The sequence below is a fragment of the Phalacrocorax carbo genome, chromosome 6, assembly GCF_963921805.1.
Source record: "Phalacrocorax carbo chromosome 6, bPhaCar2.1, whole genome shotgun sequence".
Lineage (NCBI taxonomy): Eukaryota > Metazoa > Chordata > Aves > Suliformes > Phalacrocoracidae > Phalacrocorax > Phalacrocorax carbo.
Window position 1 is genome coordinate 58,459,979 of NC_087518.1, and position 19,421 is coordinate 58,479,399.

General features: G+C 49.7%; 1 protein-coding gene across 1 annotated transcript; it reads right to left on the bottom strand.

Annotated features, from left to right (window-relative positions):
- Positions 1-4,705: 4,705 nt before the first annotated feature.
- On the bottom strand, positions 4,706-19,079 carry GFI1 (growth factor independent 1 transcriptional repressor). Its single transcript, XM_064455753.1, has 8 exons — positions 18,957-19,079; positions 18,634-18,842; positions 16,739-16,961; positions 16,351-16,557; positions 11,232-11,647; positions 11,007-11,144; positions 9,249-9,414; positions 4,706-6,252 (listed from the first exon to the last, which is right to left on the bottom strand). Exons 3-8 carry the CDS (start codon positions 16,851-16,853, stop codon positions 6,074-6,076), a joined length of 1,221 nt encoding a protein of 406 aa, XP_064311823.1. The 5' UTR covers positions 16,854-16,961; positions 18,634-18,842; positions 18,957-19,079; the 3' UTR covers positions 4,706-6,073.
- Between the last annotated feature and the right edge of the window lie 342 nt (positions 19,080-19,421).

Here is a 19,421-nt window from a genome sequence, read left to right on the forward strand (position 1 = left end):
ACACAGGAAGACCAAGCTCTCTGCTCTCACAGCTCGAGGTGCCGGCACCCTGGCTCACGCCTGCTATTACTCAGTGCGAGCAAGAGCATCCCGGTCCAGCAGGTCTGAGCTACCTGACTGCTGGATATGCAAGATAAGGGATGTCTGCACCAGCAAATGTCGCTCCTGCAGTGGCTCAAAGAGCTGCATAAAGAGGATGAAGACCATTTTTCACCTATTCCCTTTTCAGGAGCTAGTCTTGCCCTCCTGCCTGTGCATCCGTGTTGCTGTGTTTCAGGGAGGCAAAAGGCAACAGCAGAGGCAGAGCTGACCGTTTGTGAAATTGGGAATTCAGCAGGTTTAACAGATAACATAAGATCCATTGGCTTAAGTCAGGCTAAATTAATTGCTAGAAGCAGTCACTGCAAGCAAATGAGACCAAGTAAACATCTGATCTCTTCTGGCTGATCACTTAATGAAGTACAATTAATGTGTTGTGGCTCTTCAGTGCAATACTTAAACTTCCCTATACAAAACACTGAAAACCTCTATTTTGCCTCTTTTCTTGGCAGATGAGTGTACTCATTTGAATTCTGGGAGTTCAGCTTCCTGTCTCTTGCACTGATACCTCCTTCTCCCCTTTGAACTTGCCCGTTGAGTCTATCACTGAGTTTTGGGAATGTATTATTCATAGGAAACAAAAGAAAAGTGTAAAACGTAAGTAGAGGTATCATACTGACCTGTGTATCACCTCAGAGGATCACAATTTCCCTTTAATGCCAGTTGGCTACATTACAGTAAATAAATCAATGGAATATATTTGCCATTTTAAGCACATGCTGCGCTGCGCTTCTGCCAGTGCCCTTGGCTGGCCAGCCACCGCCGTCCCGTGCACCCAGGAGGAAGCTGGCAGGACGAGCCAGTGGCTGAGGTGCCTTCTGGGCTGCTGGAGCGGTGGAGTCCAGCATTGCCGCAGCGACTGCCACCAGCGCCTCGGCAAGCTGGGCCTCTGCAAGCCAGGGGTGGTTGCTCCCCATGCACAGCAGCATCCAGCTGGCTGGGAGATAACAGATGCGTCAGAAAGTTGCTGGACGGTATTGAAAAGGAGGAAATAATTTCATTAGCTATCACATTATTTTCTTTCTAGGTTTGTCTTATTCAGTATTTTTTTGTTGTGTCATCTCTACCCAAAAAAAAAAAAAATCCGGATGAGAAGCATGTTGGAACAAGTGCACAAAAATGCTTTGCTTTCATCTTATTTAAAGATTTATCATATGCTCCAGGTTAATCCATTAGGCAACATTATTCTAACAAGGTGTGGCCAGCATTTTTATAATATATGAAACATTTTCTTCCAGAGTTATGCGCTCCCTCGATTTATAGCCCATATGTTGTGTATTTTACAAACCGGTGTGATAAAGACTCAGGAAATTTTCTAATACTCACGTGTTAGGATTTTTTTTTCATTTTTCTCCCCCTCCACCCCAACTAATTGGGCAGTCAAAGACACAACTAGATACCCACACCCAATACATATTCAGACTTGTCTGCAGCTTTAGACGCACAAATATCTTTTCAAATCTGATTCCATCACTTTATATGCCTTATAATGCATTACATGCCTTAAATCTATTTAGATTGCTTTGTTACACAGAGGAAAAAATACCAGAAATTACCACTATCCTATCGAGAACTGAAAAAAAAAAAAAAAAAGAATAATTACTTGGCATTCTCAGAAGCCACCTCCACTGCAGGTAAAAACATACCAGACAGATGTGATGTGGCTTGGGAACAGAGTCAGGTCTAGGATTCAGCAGGGAAAATCTCTAGAATTTTAACTCTGAGCAAGCATCTCAAAAGGTCCCTGCTAGAGAAGCATTTCATTGACTTACATGCATATTTCAGTGCTTTTCTAAATCAGAATTCCCTCAAAGGGCTGTACGCTGAGCTATATTTCACTATTAAGTTTACAGTAAGACCCAAATCATAAAGGCAAAATCCATTCCTGATGTGACTGGGGCTTTGCTGGAGATGAATTTGACAAAACTGACCTGTTTGGGTTTTCTCTCTTAAGGCAGGAAAATGCAGAGACTTGAGGAGTGCTTTTTTATCAACATGCAACAGCAGCACAGCTTGCAAATACAGTTGCATGAGTCTCGCAATCTTTCACCCAGGGCTTATTCTAGAAACCTCTTCCTCCCTCCCCCCCCCATCAACTGCAACAAAAGTTTTGCTTGAGGAAGGAGCAAGACCCAGAAGACCTGCTCTCTGCCTTGTGTTGCAATATCCAATCTGAGTGTTACTATCAGCTTTTGGAAACCGACTGTACAGAAAACACAGATGATGTTTCCATATTTTAATTCTAAACATCTCTGCTTGGCATAAGGATGGAACCTAATAAGTTGCTTTGTTTCTGCCTCATGAATTAATTCAGCATGCTAACTGATTTGGATAAAGCATTTTGATTCCAACTAATAAATTTGTTTTCTGGGTGGGCAAAACAACTTTTGGAGGGAAAGAACAAGTTTGTTAGCTTGCCAGAAGAAGTACTTTTATAATATCAGTCAGTAAGGAACAGACTTTTTCTTTTTTTAACCCACTTGTTCCACCTGTGTCTTTAAATGAATCAGATAAATTCACCTTGTTTTTCAATGCCCTGAATCCTGATAGCTCTGCACACTTGATAGGTAATTTAATCATCGTTGGTATGGATGAATACAAGCTCAAATTAGCTTCTGAAAGGCTTAGTCCTCCTGTAGATAGCTCTGTCTTTCCACTTTTATGCAGGAACTGAGCTTCACCAACTGGTTAGCTAGAGGTGTCATTAAAAATTTACAAAAAGAAACAAAGGTGTGCTCCAGCGTCTCTCCTTACCCTTTCTACTGTTACTCCAGCAGACAAAAGGTATGGAACCTGCTTCATGAATAATGAGTCATGTAATATGCATAATGCATTTTTAATGGCATGCAGTAATAACATTGAGAGAGATATTTCCAATCTTCAGACTTGCACCGCAGCCTCTCAGTAGCCTGTTCTGATTCTCCCCAGATAGGTCTTCTTTTCCTCCTCTTCATTTCAAATTCCCCACCTTAAAGCCATGACTTTTTCCCAGAGTTTTTCCCTGCATTTCACCCAAATTGGCAGCCGAGCTGGCGCTGGATGCAAGTGGGGCTGGTGAGGCAGGGAGCACCCTCCCATGCAGCCACACATTGCCATTTCAGAGTGGTTCAGGCCTGAGCAATGGCTCAACGCCGATGCCCTGGGGTATATTAGTAAGTTGCAAGACGCTCTGTGGGGAGACACACTTAAACCAATAAAAACACCCAGGTTTCTTCCCTTGAAGAGCAGTCCTGTCAGCCAGGCTGCGTCCATGCCGCAGGGCCCTCCCGCCCTGCTAGTGGCTGCCTCCTCCGGCCACCGACCCCAGCCAGTGGATCCACACAAAGCTCAAACCACACTAGTTGTCCTGTTTGAGACTGAGACACTCTGGGGGAAAGGCACACATTGCTATTGGGGTTTTACAGGTAAATGCCCACGCGGGGCTCACTGGAGTAAGGCCTGCCTGCAGGGAGGGAGGCTGCGCGTGGCAGGAAAATGGCCTCCTGAGGGGCCAGGGGCTGGCTGCTGCTGCACCCCAGCCACCCTGTGCCCAGTACACATGGTCAGCATCCACACCATTGACAACAGCAGCTTCCCTGTAAAATAAATATCGTCATCGCCCCAGGAACATCCCCAAGCCTACCTGTGCCATCCACTGTGCCACTCCTTGGAGCCTCCCCATGTCTGGGCAGGGCCCAGGCCTTCCTCATTATCACTTAGTCTCCTACTCTGATCTTCTGCGTTAATTAACCCAACGTAACGGGCCTAATGTGGTCTTCAGAGCACCTGGCAGCTCCTGCGTGCCTGCGCTGCAGCCTCTCACACTGACAGCTGGGATTGTGTGTGGTTTGTATTTAATAAAAGCCCCGTCTGTGAAGCCTTGGTGTGGGCAATTGCATGTGGAAGAGCTGATCCCTTCCCAAGCAGCATGTGCTGGGTTAGCTCTGCAGGGATACACTTCAGCCACACTCTGCGAGGGCAGCCCTGTGAGGAAGGGGCTGTGGCTGGAGTTCTCAGATGTGGCACAAAGCAGAAGCATAGAGGGACCTGGGAGGCATGGTGGCAGGTGGAGTGCCACGGCCCTTGGGTGGGCAGGGTGCCCCGAGGGCTGGGCCAGCCCAGTCAGGCAGAGGAGGCCTCTGCTCACTGGTTTCATCCAGAATAAAAGTACAAACAAAGCTGGAAACAAGAGCATATATCCACGTGGGCACACAAGGTTATGTGCACATGTAAAAGGCCAGGCTGCCAGGCTGTGCTCTGCTGGGAAAAGGACAAGGGACCCCTCCTCCTGCTTCTTTTGTATGGGTTGCAACTGCCAGATGGAGCAAGCCCTGCTGACAAGGCAGGCAGGCAAAAGGCAATTCTGTGAGTCCCAAAAGGCTTAAGTATAAATGATGCACCTGCTGCTCAGGTGTCCCTGCAAACTTGCAGGCAGACATTTAATCTTGTGGGAGGATGTTCAAGTTCCTCCTGGGCTGAGCAGGGACTTCTGGCAGTCTATGTTTCCAAAGCAGACACTTAAAACTGCTGTTTCCCCTCTATACCCTTTTATGGTGATAGTACTAAGCACAGTGTACACTAGTCTTCAAAAGTGTGAAGTGTTTAACTGAAATCAGTGGGTGTTGGACAAATCAATACGACAGTGGTGTTCTGTAATCACCAGAGCCCTTGTGCAAATTCTGCTGTGCCTGCATTCCCTCCTCTCCACATCCCTGACCATCAGCGTGGTGTATTGTTGTACTGGCTGACGTTCACAGATGTGCTGAAGTTACATATTAAATAAAAATCACTCTGGACCATCCTCAATACTTTATTAACTTAAAACATTGTTCCAATAAATACGTCAATAAACATAAGACACTCCATAATATCTAAATAAGCACATTTACAAACATGTCAACAAAGTAAAAACAGCATTTTTTTAACTGAGGTACATGCAGGGTCATTTAAGGCAAATTCAGTCAATCGTACTTTTACAATGATTCCTGCCCACCTCAGCTGAGTTTCTCTTTAAAAATTAAAAAAAAAAAACAACTAACAAAAAAAACAACAAATATACAAATTTTGCTATTGAGTAGCTATTTTCCAGTTATTAGAACAAGCCCAGAGTGCGGAAGCCAGTAATAGTTCTGGACAGAAAGTCTGCGTCTCCTGGTGCTCCTGCCCTCTTCAGACAGGATCACTTGCTAGATTTCTAGTTTTAAGGCGTAACTCTGTGCTTTGGCTTTTCCACTCGTCTTTCACAAGCTTCCTTCTCCCCAGTGGATGTAGCAAGAAGCAACCCCCCCATGCCTCAAACTCCCAGGCACACAGCCAGGCCTTGCACAGACAGAGAGATGGCTCTGGGAGGATAAGAAGAAGCTCTCCCTAACTATTTATGCAGCTCCTGATTTGCACCACAGCAAGTGAGAGCAGGATCAGGCCCGAGCTGGAATCTTTGCTTGAAAACCAGCAAGATGTCAAGCTGCACAGTTCAGTCCTGATCCTCCAGGTTTTCCTGACAGGAAACCAAGAGTGAAGCTATTCAGTGCTGAAACTCAACCAAGGCAAGTGCTCCCCACACCACGTGCTGATGGCTCTCTGTCATTACCATGTAAACACTGTTAAACCCATGTGTCCCTGCAAGGTGATTCGAGGTACTGAAAACTTCAGGGGGTTCATCTTGGCTGTGGGAGAAATATTTTCCAGCTTACAGATATTTCGTAGCTTATCCATCTTTGGAGTATGAGGCTTCATATCTAAAAGGCTTATTTTCCAGTGTTATTTCAGAAACAGAGAAGGGGAGAGAAAGAGAGAAACCCCAGCCTTTTTAATTTCTGCCTTCACGGTCATCCAGATTGAGCTGTCAATACGTGGCCCTGTCCTTTCCTCTCCGAGCTCCTGGTCAGAAAGATAATGCCAGGGTCTATGCTCAGGACAGGGCTCAGGTCCAGCAGGAAGCCGAGGGAGTCTGTTCTCATAGTGTTGTAGGTGCTTTCTGTATTGCAGCTGGGACTCATTTCAGGCCGTGCTGTGTCTCCCGGTGTCTCCGTAAATCCACCTTGCGCTGGAAGCCTTTGCCACACAGATCACAGCCAAAGGGCTTGAAGCCTGTGTGCTTCCGACTGTGGGTGATGAGGTTGGAGCTCTGACTAAAGGCTTTTCCACACACCTGGCACTTGTGAGGCTTCTCACCTGCAAGCAGAAGGCAAGACAGAGGCGGGGGGGAGGTGTGAAAGAGGCAACATGCTGCTGATGCAGGACCAGAGCAGACAGGAAATACACACTGGGCCTTAGAGCTAATCAAAGTGATTCCTGTGCAATTACCAAAGAAATAATTCATATTAAAAACATGCAATTAGGAGCCCCAAAGCATTAGCTCAGCTTGCACTGCAGCTAAGCAGACCTGCACTTGGCTGCACCTCCAGCAGCCCAGTATAGTCCTGGGAGCAGCCTGAAGCACAGAGCACTCCCAGGACACCGTAACTTGTTAATATATTTGGCCGCACGGGGTCTGCATGATTTAAACTGGCTCTGTGTCCTAGAAACATCAGGAACTCCTGGAAAGACCCCAAGGTGGTGTTGAAGGTCTGACATCAATTATTATAGCATCAGCATGGGGGCAGGTGGAACAGACAGATGGAGGTCATTAGATGGGGATTGAATGCATCCTCAGTAAGTTTGCAGAGGACACCAAATTGGGCAGGAGTGTCGACCTGCTCCAGAGCAGGAAGGCTCTGCGGAGGGATCTGGACAGGCTGTATCGATGAGCCCAGGTCAACTGTGTGAGGTTTAACAAGGCCAAGTGCTGGGTCCTGCACTTCGGTCACAACCATCCTATGCACAACCATCCTATGCACAACCATCCTATGCAACACTACAGGCTTGGGGAGGAGTGGCTGGAAAGCTGTCCGGCGGAGAAGGACCTGGGGGTGTTGGTCAACAGTCAGCTGAGCATGAGCCAGCAGTGTGCCCATGTGGCCAAGCCAACAGCATCCTGGCTTGTATCAGCAATAGTGTAGCCAGCAGGAACAGGGCAGGGATGGTGCCCCTGTATTTGGCAGTGGTGAGGCTGCAGCTTGAATCCTGGGTTCAGTTTTGGGGCCCTCAGGACAAGAAGGACATTGAGGTGCTGGAGCGTGTCCAGAGAAGGGCAACGGAGCTGGGGAAGGGTCTGGAGAACAAGTCTTATGAGGGAGCTGGGGGTGTTTAGGCTGGAGAAGAGGAGGCTGAGGGGAGACCTTATCACTCTCTGCAACTACCTGAAAGGAGGTTGTAGTGAAGTGGGTGGTGGTCTCTTCTCCTGAGTCACTACTGGTAGGACAAGAGGAAACTGCCTCAAGTTGCATCAGCAGAGGTTTAGATTGGATATTTGGAAAAATTTCTTTACTGAAAGAAAGGCATTGGCACAGGCTGCCCAGAGAGGTGGGGGAGTTGCCATCCCTGGAGGTGTTCAAAAAACATGTAGACCTGGCACTTCAGGACATGGTTTAGGAGGCCTGGGGGTGTTGGGTTGACAGTTGGACTTGATGATCGTAGAGCTCTTCTCCAACCTTAACGATTCTATGGTATGATTCTAAGCCAAACCCAGTGAGCTGGGGTCTGTCCCCAAGGGACGTATGAGGGCCCTTTAGTGAACCCTGAAGGGCAGGGATCCTGCAGGCATCTGCTCTCCGTTCCCCACAATGAAATGCTAGCAGTCACTCCAAGCCAGCCCTGAATTTCTCCTGCAGGCAAATAACATAAATGGAAATAAACCCAGCCTCCAGAACTTCTACAGAGGGGTCAGTGGCAAAAGTCCACTGGCCTCCACAGGAGCAAGATCTCAGTGCTTTTTTCATAACGTTTATTATCAAATAATGCATAAAAGAGGACCCAACCACAAAACCAAGCCTGAATTTGAGAGTGGCTTTGCTCCTGCAGAGCCCACTGACTTCAGCTGGAGCAACAAACTCTTAGCACGTTTGAAGATCAAATTCTTAGAAACATAACACAAAATGTGCTGGAGACTCAGTTCACAAGTGTGTGCTCTATACGAAAGGGATCCCTGGTCACTTAAGGACCTGGTTTTATATTAGCAATTTAAAAGCCCAGGCACAGTTTCTGATCTCACAACAAAATAATGATTTTGACCGATTCAGAATTTGGCTGAAATTCTACTTAATCAGGCCTCATTTGAAAAAGTTACTATGGAAATACACTTCCTAAAGAGTTTGTTTTCTTCCAGCAAACATCTGATGGAAAATCTTTACCAGTAACATTTACTGTTCACTGCTCGTCATCTATAAAAGTCGCAACCAAGCAGCACTACGTATAATGCCATTGTTCTACAAATTTGTGATTTGTAGGCTTCAGCCTTCATATCTGCTAGTGTTTATTATCAGGAAACAGTATTTTGATCATCTGCACCTTGGGTTGGGCCAGTACAGCTGTTATTTTGTGTCTACGAATGCTTCTCTATCTCGCATATCATTCACTTCCCTCTAATTTAAATGAATGGTGCAGGTCTGAAAGGCAAGATTTTCTTTTACAGATTTCTGATAAACCTGCCTTCTCACTGAATGATATATTTAAAACAATTTCCTTCGGTGATTCACCTGCACTTTATTAGTTTCCATGTTTATTACTAACAGTGAAACTTGAGAACTCTGCACCTCTCCTTCCCTTCTGTATCAAACTGCAGCCATTTCTCAGAAAGCCCAGGTGGAAATCCAGACAATCTCTGAACAAATATTTAAACTAACAGTTGGACCCTAGGCCCTACATTTTAGTGTTTGATCTAGAGGAGGAGATTCCTGTTGTTCCTACTGTAAATTGGTAGATCCTGCAAAAGAAATGCTGCAATCAAATTTGCCTGTCATCTTCCAGGTTCCTCAGCTATAAATCAAGGCTACACGAATGTAATATTCTACAAATCGTCTTACACAAATGCCCTCTGAATAAACATTGGTGGATCCTATTAAGGGAACACTGATTGGATTGCGAGGATTTGGGTTATTTTGCAGCTCCTCTTCATGAAAACACAATTCAAATCACCCTCCTTTGCATGAGTAGATCTCAGATAGCATGAACAGCAGTGGGGCAGTGAGAGGCAGGGGTCATAGCTGAGGAGGAACAGACTGTTGCAGAGACACCTCTCCAGCAACCTGCCCCCACAGTTGAGGCTGAACACCAGCAGCTGCAGGGCTGACCTGTGTGAATGAAGGTATGTTTCTTCATATCAGATTTCTGGTGGAACCGTTTCCCACAGTACTGGCACGGATAGGGCCGGGTATCCGAGTGGATAAGCAGGTGGGTGGACAAAGTAGAAGATCTCTTAAAACTCTTGCCACAAATCTTACAATCAAAGCTGCGTTCCTGCAGAGAGAGGAGCCCAAACACACACACGTTACACCACACCAGCAATCCCACCAGCAACAAACTGCCCAGCAGCACACCAGTATTGCCCATTCTGCCTTACCAAGCACTTCCACTTCTCCAGATAGCTGGACTGGCCTGAGGAGACGCTAACACTGGCATGATAGCACCACATGATAAAAAAAAGATAATGCACCCTCTCCCAGCTCTGTTCACCACTCCTTACAAAAATTTAATGGAACAGCTCTTCCTGCTGGCAGGAGTGGCCAGGTGGGAGCAGCCCTGATGGACCAGGCAGAGCCCACCTGCACATTTCAACAGGGGCCCAAGACATGATCACTCCACTGGGAAGCCCAACAGCTCCAGCACCATTCAGAGACCACCTCTCCACTGTACACAGAGAAGCAGGTGCCAAGGTCTGCTTGGCTCTCCTGGGAAATCTCTGTGGCAGGCTGACTTCTGCTGGCAGGGCAGCAGCTAACCACCTATTTGTAACTCCATTATCATTCAAGTGAAAGCTACCTAGAGCACCTGGGGAAAACAGCTTTTTGGCTTACTACTTCAACATAACAAACTAAATGCATTAAGACCTTGCTGTCTCTCTCCTCTCCCTCACACACTCCTCTCCACCGCTTTCTTCCACCATAAATCACCTCTTCTTTCCATCCCTTAAATACCATCACACCTTCCTCTTCCTGCTATACTTTCATAAAATCCCCTTAGTTTATCTGGCTTTTAATGCATTCTCCCTGAAATGTTGTCCCCTCCATGGACACAATAAGCAGTGCTGCTCTTTTCACCATTATTTAATGGGTGATGATATGTTTCCCCTCACTGTGTGCTCTGCTGTTGCACACTCATAAAGCCGTAAATAAGACAGCAAGAAACCACTGCTGCAACTTTATCCTCCAAAAGCCAATCTGAAGAAGGAAGATTTGCCAGGTCAGGTGGGTGGGTGAAGGGGAAATATGGCACAATATCAGCAGGTGGAAAATGTTACAAGTCCTCCTACCAAAATTAACTACCATATTCTTTTGGTGTGTGACTCAGAGCATGTCGAGACGGGTGAAGTCTGTGCTCTATACCTGACTGGTCGTTCAGATGTTCCCTGCGCAGACACAATGACTACAAATAAGGGAAGACTCACTTCTTTGCAGGAGGAGAAAGAATGAGGAGAGCAGTGTTGAAAGAAGGCACAATGAGTTGCTTTAGCTGTGAAAAGAAGTCCATATCCGCATTATAATTTCCAGCTCTGAGACTGAAAAGTTATTTTATTATCTGTTACTTCTGGAGTGCCTAAAGTGCCCATTGCTTAATACAGCCATACACAAGGTCTGGGGAATGGAAATAAAGCCTGTGTAATTTGTTGATTTGCTCCTTTGCTCACTAACTGCTCACCCTTTCCTCTGCCTGCCACCATATTCTTCACCCACAACTGCCCACTGAAGCCCTACCGTGTTCTCTGGCTCTCCTCAGTTTAGACGCCCACCTACTGCCCTGTGATTGCCTTCACGGCCTCCCCAGTGCCGGCCGAAGCAAGCAGCTGGCCCTGGCCCTTGGACCTTCATCCTGGCAGTCTGCCCCACTCTCACCTGCGAGTGCACGGCCTTGTGCTGCTCCAGACTGACTGCATGACCAAAGGTCTTGCCACACATGTCACAGGCGAAGGGCCTCGTGCCACTGTGTGAGCGGCGCACATGTACCTCAAGGCCATGTGGCGTGGAGAAGACCTGAGGGGAGAGAGCACACAGGGTCAGACTTGCCAGTGAGAAGGGGCTGGGGAAGAGTCAAAAACAGTGGGAGAAAGGGACCCCTACCTTGCTGCACTTGACACACTTGTAAGAGCCAGCACTGATGAGCAATGGGCGGCACAAGATGTCTGACTCCACTTTGATGCCACCTGACCCCTTCTCTGGCTGCAGCCCAGGCTGTGTCTCGGCATAGAGTCCGGGTGCTGCTGCTGGCGGCCGCTCAAACAGCCCCGGGCCCGGGGAGCCGAAGTCACCATAAAGTCCAAGGGAGGAGCTACACTCTGCGCCGTAGAGGGCAGGCTCAGAGCCTCGTTCACAGAAGAGCCCCAGGGCTGAGGTTCGCTCCAGCGTTGGGCAGGGCCTGTAGCTTTGCACAAGGTGCCGCAGCTCAGAGCCACCCAGGCTATTCCACATGTATGGTTTGAAGGGCATCGAGAAGGGGGGTGCTTCATCTAGGGACGGACACACAGATCGCTCGGAGGCTGCGGAAACACAAGGGCATAGGAATTAGTGCGCTTTGCAATCCGGCCACTATCACAAGGCAGAATCGTCTCAGCACTCAGGCTTGTGTCCAGAGCCAGACCCCTGTACTGCACATTAAGGCTGCACTTTCATGTCTAACAGGAGGACATTTTATATTGCACAGTAGGGTCAGGGTGTCCAGTACTACCTACTCACCTGCTGTCCCAGCCAAATTATTTAAAGCAGCCACCAGTTTTGTCTACCTCCATCTCTGGGTGCCCAGGTGCGTACACACTGATCTGACTGTTGAGACACTAAACAACTCAATCTGCAACTTCCTTTGGTTTTATCTGCAGCTCCTTAGAAAAGTAGATCTACTACGTCCCAAGATGGGCATGAAAGCTGGCAGTCCACATGTTTAAGCTCTGGTGTAGATCCCACACAACCATATAGCACATATGACATTATGGAGGTGCTGGAAGGAGCAAGACCACTGAGATTTACCTGTTAAACAAAACTAAAAACTGTTTGTTGCAAAATTTATTGCCCAAATGTGGTCTCTCAACTTCATGCCACAACTGTCTGTAACTATACTGCAGCATAATTGAAAAAAAGAACAGCTTCTGAGGTGCTTGAATGTCATGCCTCACATTTTCAGAAAAAAAAAAAAAAAAAAAGCTAAAATCGGTCCTCATCTGAAATAAAATCATGGTTGCTTTGGATTGCTCCGAAATTCTCTTAAGAAACTCAGTCCACCCAAAACATTGAGCCTTGCAAAATCATTGGTATAAAAATATAAGACACACAAAGATTTTCCTAGCAGTCATGATCTAAGCAATCTTCCACTGAAGATCTGAAGCTCAGATGGCTTCAGTTGGCTCTAACAGGCTCACCTTTGACAAAAGCATCTGACCAAGGCAGTGGGCACCACAAGATGAATCACACTTGGGAGGCCCATAGCAGAATCTGATGCAATCACAGGAACGCAGCCTTTAGGATCAGTGTCTAAAGCCACAAATGCTCAGAGAGCCTCTCGCAGAGGAAAGCACAGTTGGGCAGGGAACATGAGGTACCAGACCCCAGCTGTGTCTGCCAGAGATGCTGATGAGTCCCCAAGGCACTCTGCTTTCACTCTTCATCACAACAGGCAGCAGCACTGCAGGAGTCAAATGTCTCCACTGGACAAATTTTTTAGCGAACCAAGGAAAAGATTTATCAATTAACAGCTGAAGTGCTGATGCCTTCACAGACATATGGGCATCCCTTACAACTTGGGCTTCCAGAATAACCTCCCTTGCCCAAAAACTTGTCCAACCACAATTTCTCTCTTGCTTTTTCTCACTCCTGTCAGATCACAGCTCCCATGGCAAACCAAGATAATGAGGGGTGCACTAGGGAAGGAAGGCATGATGTGTTAGGATATCCATTTGGATAGGCAGATGGTCACTGGGGGTTACAGAAGGGAGCGGGAAAAGAGGCGACAATTGAACTTCGAATGACTTGACTGTTTCCTATCTTTTACATAATTTCAGATGTTAACAGTCTCAAATTCTTCCATTGAAATTAGCAGTCTTTTGGTCGGAAATATATGCGCACGTACCAACAGGGACATTTGAACAGAGCGATGAAATCAAATTAGCTGACATAGTGCTGAGCATGATTTTTCCTGTTCTGCACTGACTGCAGAGTTGTGGTCAGCGTCACATCATCTATCTTGTGTCTCTGCAACCAGTTTCAGCGTTGCCATCTCTCACGATTTTATCATAAGATTCAAAACTATCTGAAAGCCCCGGCTCCTGAAACTGCATGATTTCATCAGTCCCTCAGCTTTCCTTTTGTTTGCTTGTTCTTGTAACCTTTTTTCCCCCTCTTAAAGTCAACTTCTGGCCCAGACCATAAAGAAAAGCATGAAAACATAAACCTTCAATATTTCAACACTAGAACTGAATAACCAGAAGGCACTACTTTCAATCTTGATTTCTAAGCCAGTCCATTGAGTGAGAGGAGAGGGAAGGCTGACCTGATTTTTGAGCCCTTGGAACTGGCAACACAGGACAGAGTAAACATTGCACCACAGATCAGTTTGTGGCAGCATTCCTTCCATCACCTCACATGCTTTGGAGACCCCTCAAGTACAAGTGCAGGGGAGCCACCCATGCTATACTTCTCAGGGGCAAGCTCAAGCCATCCAAGCCCTGTACCCAGTGTCAAGGTGACCTGCAAACTCTGCTCTGCCACACTGCAGGGCACTTCTGTGTCTGCCTCTCCTCCACCCCACAGCATCTAGGCCTCCAAGGGGTGAGCAGGGAGGGAGACATAGGTTCTCCCTTGCCTTGCTAGCAATTCTGTGCAGTCTTCGTACAGACCACTTCAGGGACAAGAAACATCAATGCTCTTTTTTGAAGGTAAGGCAAACTCAACCTGAAATGGTTGGGAATAGATTGATATGCACAGCAAAGAAAGATTCAAGTGTCCTCCTCCACAGACCAAAACCACACACTCTCTGCACAGCCCCATTATACCCAGAAAAAGGCTCCCTCCAACACTGTAGCATCAACAGCTAATAAGGAAATACTAATACACTGCTGCACTGAGCCATCAGGCACCTTGTGTATATGCAAGCGCATGTGATTACTGACACACATAGAAAGTGAGGTTAAATAAAAAAGTGAATTGCATTGATGGAGTCAACAACATATTAGAGTGTTAACAACCCTATAAAGTTATCGTGTCTGTGCATGCCTGCCTGGATTGGCAACACAGCACTCAAAGACAAGCCTGAAATCTGGCTTTCACCGCGTACTGAAGTGCAGCCTGCACCTGCATTCACTTCTAGGGATAAGGGGGTGATAGTACCACCCTGAGCATGGGTTAGAAACGTAATTTCTCATCTGCCCTGCCTGGCAAAGCACAGAAACTATGCCCCACCCAGACAAACACAATCATAGAAATCCAGTCTATCACCAGTGCCTCTTGCAGAAGTGACCCAGGCGCAAATTCCAGCTTCGCACCGAATCTGACAAAGCAGCTGGAAGGCAGAGGTTTGGGGAGGGGGGGAGGGGGCGGGGTGTGCAGGGGGAGCTGTGGAAGCAAGCCCGACTATCTAATCCTACTACCGCTGGCTACATCATTAACGTAGGAGCACCTCTCAATGCACTGCAGTTCATTTAATAAAGCTCTTTCCTTACAGTACTTGGAGTCCCCTACCTTCCCGTTCCTCCTGTGAACAAGATCAGACAGTCCCAGAACCACTCTCCTAGACCTCTCCCCCCAAAAAATATATCTTGATCCGGGGATGCCACCCTCATTTTGTAAAGATTCCTTCCCTGGATAGCTGGATCGTTGGTGGGGAGCTAACAATTCCCACAGCAGGGGAAAAAATGAGTGGGGAGAAGGAAAAGGCAGAGCAGCCCTGGTAAATACCTGCTCCATTTTACATCTGTCTTTTACACACTCTGTGAAAACAGTCTGTTTCCCGTGCAGGAATTATAATTATTTGGGGAAGGAGGAGCAGGACAAATTCGTTAGAACAAAAATTACACACATCGCTACACTTTGTGCAGAAATATTAGCAAAAGCGAGACTGCTGCATTCCTGCATTTGGTCCAGTCTGTCATTTGCACAGACCAAAACTGTCCTGTGGCTGGCCATGATGAGACTGGGCAGCATTTTGAATGTCCCCTCAAAGGGCTTCGAGACTCTTAAAAGAGGGGGAGGCTTTAAAAATGCAAACCCGTATCATTACAATCAGCCGTTGATACGCAAGGACACTATAAAGACAAAGTGGGAAAACCGGTGGGGAAAGGGGACTCAGTATTCGTTTGCTGGCATCTGCTGTCAGCCGGTAAAGCTGAGACAATTTTTCCTTCACTAACACAGAAATTGTTTTTTTTTTTCCAGCTGGCACTTTTTAACTGAGGCAATAAAAAGTGGGTTATATATATATATATTTTTGTTATAAAATGACACCATTGTATTTTTAAACAAGATAAGTGTTCGCGCCAGGCTGGGGACAGCATCTCCCACTGCTCCGACCACATCAAAGGCAGGACGAGGGAGCTAGAGACAGGCGCTGCAGCCATAAGTGTGAGTTTCCTGGATTTGGGGTGTTTAAATCTGACCGTCATTATTTTCATCTGGTTTTTACGAATGCGTTTTTAGAAAAGAAAAAAAAAAAAAGAGAGAGAGAGGAGGGAGGGGGGAAGAAGGAAGGGAAAGAGGAAGGGAGAGATCCTTTTTATAGGCGAGACGCAAGAAATAACCTAAAAGGGAGTTAGGGAAAATGTCTAGCAGGTAGTACAAAACACAAAGTCAACACTGTTTACTACAGGTATATAGATAGCCTAATAGAAATTTTTACTGTCTTAAACATCTAAACTCTGCATAGCACAGCCTGTAGGAAAACACCAGAACCTTTAAAACATAATTGGCTTGCCTCTAGCAATTAACCAGAAACCAAAAAATCAATGCCCAATAGCATCACAACTTTCCTGCAGCCTGTCACCCGCTGTTCCCCTTAGCAGCGGGAGATGGGGTGGAAAAGCAACCAAGAGAGATAACCCTAAAACGAGTGGAAGGGACAGATTTGCCTTTTACCTTTTACCTTGTGCGTGGGAAAAGGCAAACCTGTCCCTTCCACTTGTATTTGATGGCAGCGTCCAAGGCATGAGATATTGCCCCACAGCACCGGCCCCACAGCTGGGCCCTCTCACCCCGGTCCTACCTGGCGAGACAGAGGGCGAAGGAGGTCTCCAAAAATCCTCAAACTCAGACACTCTGTCACAGACGCTGCCCTCGGAGCTGGGCGCTGACTCGGAGGTGCCATCGGCAGCCTCGGTAAGGTGGGATTCCGGGGAGAAGCACCCCTGGGAAGGCTCCGGATCGGGCAAGACGGTACGGCACAGCCCCGTGTCCTCGGGGATCTTGCTGTCTGCAGGGAAAAGGGGACGAGGGGCTCTTCAGTGTGGGTCTGTGGCACCGCTCCCAGCGAGGTTTGCTGACAGACTCTCTCCAACCCCGCATCGGTCCCTCCGGTGTCCCGCAGGGGCTGCGGTACCGGGAAGGGAGGAGGGGGCTGCAGAGCCACTAGGCTGCGACCGAGGGACTCATACCTGCACAGATCTGGGCTAGCACCGTCTCCAGCCGCAGGCTGTAGTCCTCGTCAGCGGAGCGGTGCTGGTGGTAGCTGTGCGCTTTCTTGCTCTTCACTAGGAAGGACCTCGGCATGGTGGGGTGCTGTCACGGCCGCAACTCCCTCTTCTAAGCGTCGGGGAAACGGTGGCGGCGAGAGTCACCCCCGAGTCTCCCGCGGGGAGGCGGCGGAGGGGAGGCGACCTGCGGGGAGGCGCCCGAGCCCGCCGGTGAGGGCCGGGGGCGCCGGCCGGGAGGGGACGCTCGCCGGGGGCGGCGCGCCAGGTGGCAGAGCGCAGGTGGCTCCGGCCGCCGCCCCCGGCCCCGCTCGGTGTGTGTCTCCCCCCTCCTCCGATCCCCAGAGAGCAGCTACGCAGCCTCCCGCCACCCCCAGTCAACGCTACCCCCCCACCCCCTCCACGGTGCCGCCACGACGGCGAGCGGTGCCCGGCCCGTCGGAGGAGGGGATGCCGGCCCGACGGCAACAGGCAGCGGTCGGGCACCGTTCGTCGGACGAGAGAACCGGCCGGGAGCACCGCGCCTCCATGTTTGCAACCGCGGCGTCAACAAAAACGCACCCCCGAAACGGCTTCTCAGTCCCCGCCAGCCAGAAGGGGCCGGACGGCGCTGGGCTGCCACCGGGACGGGCGGGAGTCGTTACAAACCCGACAGCCTAAACCCGACTCCCGAGAGGCTGTTGCTGTCGGAGGGACTGATTCACCCATCCAGCGCGAACCACGATAACGTGAAAACGAACAAAACGGAATCTCTCCTGCGGGCCGCAGCTGTTGGCGCCGCTGCACCTTGCAGCTGCGGGCACCGAAAGCCGGGGCGGGGAGAGAGACGAGGTGGGAAACCTCGTGGGGTGGGGGGGGGGCGGGAAGGGGGGGCTGCGGGGAGCCGGGGGGCCGGGGGCCGGGTTAACCTTCGGGGGAAGGCGGGAGAGGTTCGCTCGAACCCCTCCAGTGCCCGGCCGCCTCGGTCGTTACACTTGACACTTTGCAAAAAGCATGTTTAAACCATGCTTGTTTTGGTTCTTTGAGGGATTGCTTTTTGTGTTTGTTTGTTTTTCCCCTCCCGTCCGTGTTCTCAGGTTTGCAAAACGGGGAAAGGAGGGAAGCGGCCCGGGCGGAGCGGCGAGCCCGTCGGCGGGAGCTGCCCCGCAGGTGGCGACCCCGGCCGCACGCAGAAGCACCGGCCCCGCGGCGCCCGCCGGGGGCAGGGCCGCTCCGCTCCGCGCCGCCGGGGAGGCGCCGCCCCCGGGCACGGCGCCGGGCGGGCGGCTGGGAGCGTTGCTGCCCTGGCCCACCTGCGCCTCGCTTCATCCTTGAGCGGGGGGCGAAGGAATCAAAGCGGCCCGATAACGCGTCGCCCTCCCCGACAGCAACGGCAGCCGTGCGGTGGGGGGAGGGACGGGACGGGACGGGACGCCGCTTTTACCGCGTTTTCGTCCCGCCGCGGTGCTTTTCCCTCCAAAAGCCGCGGCGCGGAGGCGCCGCCGCCGCCGGTCTCTGCCACCCAAGGCGGGAGCCGGGCCCGTGGAAAGGCGAGTCCCGCAGCCCACCTGGTCCCGCTCCCCCCTCACGCACACACACCACACGTACACACACCCGCACGCTGCCGCGGGCCGTTGGCCCCGGGGCCGCGCGCGCGGCCGCTATTGGCGCCTGGCGGCACGCGGGGCCCGCGCCCGCCAACGGTCGCCGCTGTGGGGACGCGAGGCTGGCGCCTCCCCGGGCCGCCGCGGCTGAGGCAGGACGGGAGTAGAGGTGAGGTGAGGAAAGGCGAGGTGAGGAGGGGAGGAGAGGGGGCGCTGCCACCCCGGCCCGCCCACGGCAGCTGCCCACGCGAGTCGAGAAAAGTCAAGAGTGCTTACCCATTTGGAGGGCTGAAAGAAGCCGGGCTGCAGACGAGGGGGAGTTGCGCCTTAGCCTCCTAGTTTGGGTGACTTTAAATTTAGCGTCCCTTTAAGGAGCAATGGTACTTGAGTTAGCTTTTTTTTTTTTTTTTTTTTTTGTCTCTCTCAACTCCTTCAGAGCTCGGCCCCCTAAACCACAAATTCCACTTCCTGAGCGTTAGGAGCTTCTGCAACAAAAAAGAAAAAAAAAGGCTTAAAAAAAAAAAAAGGCCAAAGCCTCACAAATCAGCACTGCCCCCCCACCTTTCTCTCTCATTTTTCCTTAAATGAAAATGTCTTACCGTATTCCACCTCACAGGGCCCGCTGAAGTGACATCGAAGTGTCATTCTGGAATCGGGCGTTTCATTTCTCTCGGGGTTCTGCTCTAGAAATTACACACATCTATCTGAACTATTCTTGGATCCCCTTCAACTTCCGCAACGAGAACAAGTCACAGATTCAAAACACAGATTGACTCAAGGCGGGCAGAGGCAGAGGGCAGAGGGCCGGAGGAGCCGCCGCCCGCCCAGCCCCGCCGGCTCCCCGCAGCATCCCGGCACCGGCACCGGGGCGGGGGGGGGGACACGAGCCTCCCGCCGCCACCCAGCCCTGCGCGGCATTATAATCGGGGCTAAGGCAGGGCCCTGGGCGACGGGAGACCTCCCCTAGACTAGAAATAACTTGTTGTGGAAAACTCTTTTGGAATAAATACGCCCAAAGGCGCTGAAAATACCTTAAGACCCAAGCCTAGAGGTTTGCTCATTTC